The sequence below is a fragment of the Salvia miltiorrhiza genome, chromosome 4, assembly GCF_028751815.1.
Source record: "Salvia miltiorrhiza cultivar Shanhuang (shh) chromosome 4, IMPLAD_Smil_shh, whole genome shotgun sequence".
Classification (NCBI taxonomy): Eukaryota; Viridiplantae; Streptophyta; class Magnoliopsida; order Lamiales; family Lamiaceae; genus Salvia; species Salvia miltiorrhiza.
In genome coordinates this window covers 49,149,475-49,153,955 of record NC_080390.1, presented here as the reverse complement: position 1 = coordinate 49,153,955, position 4,481 = coordinate 49,149,475, and the positions used below count along the sequence as shown (strand labels likewise).

Sequence of the window (4,481 nt, the reverse complement as noted above, 5' to 3'; positions counted from 1 at the left end):
TCTATGTTATTTTTCATTGTACTCATACAATATGATAATTCCAACACCAAAATATAATAAATTTGTGTATTCTGCCCACAATAAACTAACACATAAATAATTGGATAAGTTGCTACATACCTTTAATAAAGAAGAGTCACAGGGTTTTTTAGGACAATAACTTAGGTTAATTTAAAAATTAGGACAATAATTTTCGGACTTGTAAAAATAGGACACTAATTATTAAGTGTTGCACCCGCAGAACATTTATGGGCCAGTTATAGAATTTTGGGACTTTTTCGCATAGACCAAGCACATGAAAATCCGCACGGAGAGGTTGATTATGTGGCAAGCACGTCATTTTTATGGCTCCAGATAGAATGTCACGTGCTTGGTCCATGCGGGAAAGTCCGAAAATTCGATAATTGGCCGAGAAATGTCCTGTGGGTGCAATGCTTATTAATTAGTATCTTATTTTTACAAATTCAAAAGTTATTGTCCTAATTTTCAAATCAACCTAAATTACTGTCCTAAAAAACCCTCTAACTCAATAAAGAATGTAGGAAGATGGTGGTTATCCTCTTGGTGGCTTGCGGCGATTACTATCGCCGAAGAAGGAGACGGTGACGATAATCTCTGGGTGCGTGTGTGTGAGAACAAAGAGAGTGGAGAGAAAATTGAGATTTATTATGGAGGGTGGGATCTTTGTGAAGAAAAGAATGAGAGAAAAAAAAAATAGATAGAGAGAGATAAATTTGATTGAAGTTAAAGTGAGAATAATTAAATCTTTTCATGTCAAAATTAATTAAACATTATGAAAATGAAGTTAATAGCTAATATTTAATTTTCAATATTTATTTTGTATATTTCGTATCATTAACCCGTAAAAAAAACGTAATCAACATATGCATACGTAGATAATCAGATCACGACTTTTGACAAATGTTACAAAGATGTACTATGTTGACTTATGAGACATGCAACCTCCGAATGAGTGGGGATATGTTCAAATGGCTTCATATATTGCTAGTATATATATATAGATAGTAATCACGCTAATGCATCATATCATCTTACATTTTAGAAATTGTCATCAAATAGAACATGGCCGACGGTGAAGCTTTTCCGATGAATGGTGGTGATGGTACTCACAGTTACTCTAAAAACTCCCAATATCAGGTATATTATATGTTGTTAATTTTCAGACATGCAAGAGAGTTTCTTGTTGCAATATATTATTATTATTATGATGAAAATTGAATTGGTGCACGCATGCAGAAACTAGCGTCTGATGCAGTAAAGGAAACGATCCAAGAAGCAGTGATTGAGAATCTAGACACGGAATCAATGTCGAGCACAGTAACGATAGCAGATTTGGGGTGTTCGGTTGGCCCAAACACATTCTTGGCAGTTGAAAATCTGATGGAAGCAGTTGAAGCCAAGCGGGGTTCCAAAAACGACCTCGAATTCCAAGTATTCTTCAACGATCACTCGGCCAATGATTTCAACACGCTCTTCGCCTCCCTCCCAGCGGACAGGCAGTACCACGCAGCCGGGGTGCCCGGCTCGTTCCACGGCCGCCTTTTCCCGCGTAACTCCATCACTCTGGCGCACTCCTCCTACTCTCTCCAGTGGCTTTCGAAGCCGCCTCAAGGGGTGGCAAACGAGGGCAGAATCCACAACTCGGGTGCATCCGAGGACGTGGTGAGGGCCTACTCGGATCAGTATGAGAAGGATTTGGGAGTTTTTATGAGTGCGAGAGCAGAGGAGATTGTGAGAGGAGGTCTTCTCATTCTGGTGGTGCCTGCAACTCCTGATGGAGTCTCCCACTCGCACCTCCCTATAGGTGTTCTCCTCACTTATCTTGGATATGCCCTAATGGAGCTGGCTAATGAGGTGACCCATATATCCATGCAACAACTTAATTAATTTCAATAGTCAGCATATATTAATTAATTAATGTTTTTTGAAAAGGGAGTTGTTGATAAATGCAAAATAGACGGCTTCAACTTACCCATCTACTATCCCACACAAGGGGAGTTGAGGAGACTGATAGAGAAGAATGGGCGTTTCAGCATTGAGAAGATGGAGCTGTCATATCCGTTTGCTCAGTTAACGACAGAGATCAATGCAGCCCCTTTGATAATGCAACTGCGAGTTACGATAGAAGGTCTTCTTACCACATATTTTGGAATTTCTGTAGTGGAGAAAGTGTTCAGCAAGATGTTAGCCAAAACTGAAGAAATTTCAATGCACTTCAAGGCCGGCCATGATCAGACGCAGCTGTTACTTGCGTTGAAGCGTAAATAAAATATATATACTACATCATCATGGTCAATAGACCGATTGTATTTTAAATTTCTATATGAATAATAGTGATGGAAAAGCTGCTGCTGTGCCTGTACGTAGCTTTGAAGGAGTCAGAGGATGTTTTAGGACATTAACTTAGATTGATTTGAAAATTATGACAATAACTTTCGGATTTGTAAAAATAGGACACTAATTATTTTTTAGAGTAAAATAGGACACTAATTAATAAGCGTCGTAAAAATAGGACATTTCTCAGCCGATAATTGGCTAAAAAATGTCCTGCGGATGCAACACTTATTAATTAGTGTCCTGTTTTACTCTAAAAAAAAAAATTAGTGTCCTATTTTTACAAGTTCGAAAGTTATTGTCCTAATTTCCAAATCAATCTAAGTTACTGTCCTAAAAAACCCTCGAACTCAGCTTTGAAGCATGGTGCAGCTGCTGTTAATTTGTTTCATTTTCTACTTGTATTATTGCTGGCTGCGTGCAATTCCATCATGTAAAATCTATGATACACGTAAACTAGTTCTATTTAATCGATGGAGTTTTATTCTTAAAACATTTCTTATTATCTATCAACCTTTGACTAAGATCGAAAATGTATGACATGCATATGGTGACTCTTGCACATTAAAAAATGTTTTGATAATCAAAACCACCGCACCAAAGGCGTGGCAGCGGCGGTGGAGATGATCAGAAAAGGCACCAAGATTGCACATAAAAATGTAATGAAGAATTAATACGATAATGATTAAATTTCACCAACTATTTCAATCTTTTAAAACTGCATGCGTCTCAAAAAAGAAGAGATCACAGAACTAAAATCAGCTATACTCACAAAAAAAAAATACTAATATTTGCAAGTTCGTCGGCAGATTAATTGGGATTTGGAAACTTTAGAATCTTCTCATCTATCCTAATGCTTCGACCGTCATATTTGTATTAGGGCACCAGCGCGCAGCGCGCGAATTGCACGCGGCTGAACGACTTTCCAGTTTTTTTTTTTCTTTTATTTTTTCAATTTTGAATTTCTAGTTACTTTCAGTTTCTCTTTCAACTTTTCTTTCTTTTTAAAGGTCTTGTGACTGTTTTTTTTTTCTTTCTTCTTTTTTATTATTATTTCTTGTTTCTTTCTTTTGTTAAATTTTTCGTTTTCATTTGTTTTTTTTAAGTGAATGAATTGTACCGTTATAATTGTAAACGGTCAATTTTTCCATCCTAAACCCTAATTTTCAGCCGTTATTTTCTTTCTCTTTGTTTCCTACTTTCCAGTTTTTCTGTTCTTTTATTTTTTCAATTTTGAATTTCTAGTTACTTTCAGTTTCTCTTTCAACTTTTCTTTCTTTTTAAAGGTCTTGTGACTGTTTTTTTTTTTTTTTTTCTTTCTTTCTTCTTTTTTATTATTATTTCTTGTTTCTTTCTTTTGTTAAAGTTTTCGTTTTCATTTGTTTTTTTGTAAGTGAATGAATTGTACCGTTATAATTGTAAACGGTCAATTTTTCCATCCTAAACCCTAATTTTCAGCCGTTATTTTGTTTCTCTTTGTTTCCTACTTCTCCCTCTCTTTTGCTTCTAACACGCGCTTGTCGAGCTTCTTTTTCTTCTCGTACTCCTCATCGTCGTAGATCATTGCTGGCCAAGGCCATGGCCATATACTGCGAGTGGAGATCATGCGAGCTACTTGGATGGGGCGGAAGGAGAGAAGTTTGTTGGGGTTGAACAACATGTCCTTCCAGTGAGGGTTGTAAGCTGTTGTGAGGGATGGAGGCGTGCGTATTTGTGAGATAATTAACTAGTGTTGGAGGGGTTTGTATTTATCGAATTGAAGCAAGTATCCTATAACGCCTCACACACTCTTCGTTTTCGTTGGGGATCAACTTCGAGAGCTGTGTGCACTGGTTAGTTAGAGGGAGGTCGGAGAAGGAGAGGTGCACGTCAGCTGTGTTTTGCTTTTCAAATTTTGCTTCAGGAAAATTAAATTGTTAGAGTTTTACTTCTTTTTTATTTTATTTTGGATTATATGATCTGTTATAGTAGATGTTGAATTGTTTTTTAATTTCGTTCATTCTATTCAGTAAAAAGCGAAAAAGATTACACTACAAAAAAAAGTTTTCACTAGTGACATGAGCTTTGGTAGCTATTATGTGTGTCATAAAAATTAGTGACATTTGATGATATAGCTAATCACTAAT

At 36.5% G+C, this 4,481-nt stretch overlaps 1 protein-coding gene across 1 annotated transcript; it reads left to right on the top strand.

The window, feature by feature from the left end:
- The first annotated feature begins 1,048 nt into the window (after positions 1–1,048).
- Positions 1,049–2,362, top strand: LOC131020133 (loganic acid O-methyltransferase-like). The gene is made up of 3 exons (XM_057948812.1): positions 1,049–1,158; positions 1,258–1,875; positions 1,954–2,362. Exons 1-3 carry the CDS (start codon positions 1,084–1,086, stop codon positions 2,287–2,289), a joined length of 1,029 nt encoding a protein of 342 aa, XP_057804795.1. The 5' UTR covers positions 1,049–1,083; the 3' UTR covers positions 2,290–2,362.
- The last annotated feature ends 2,119 nt before the right edge of the window (positions 2,363–4,481 follow it).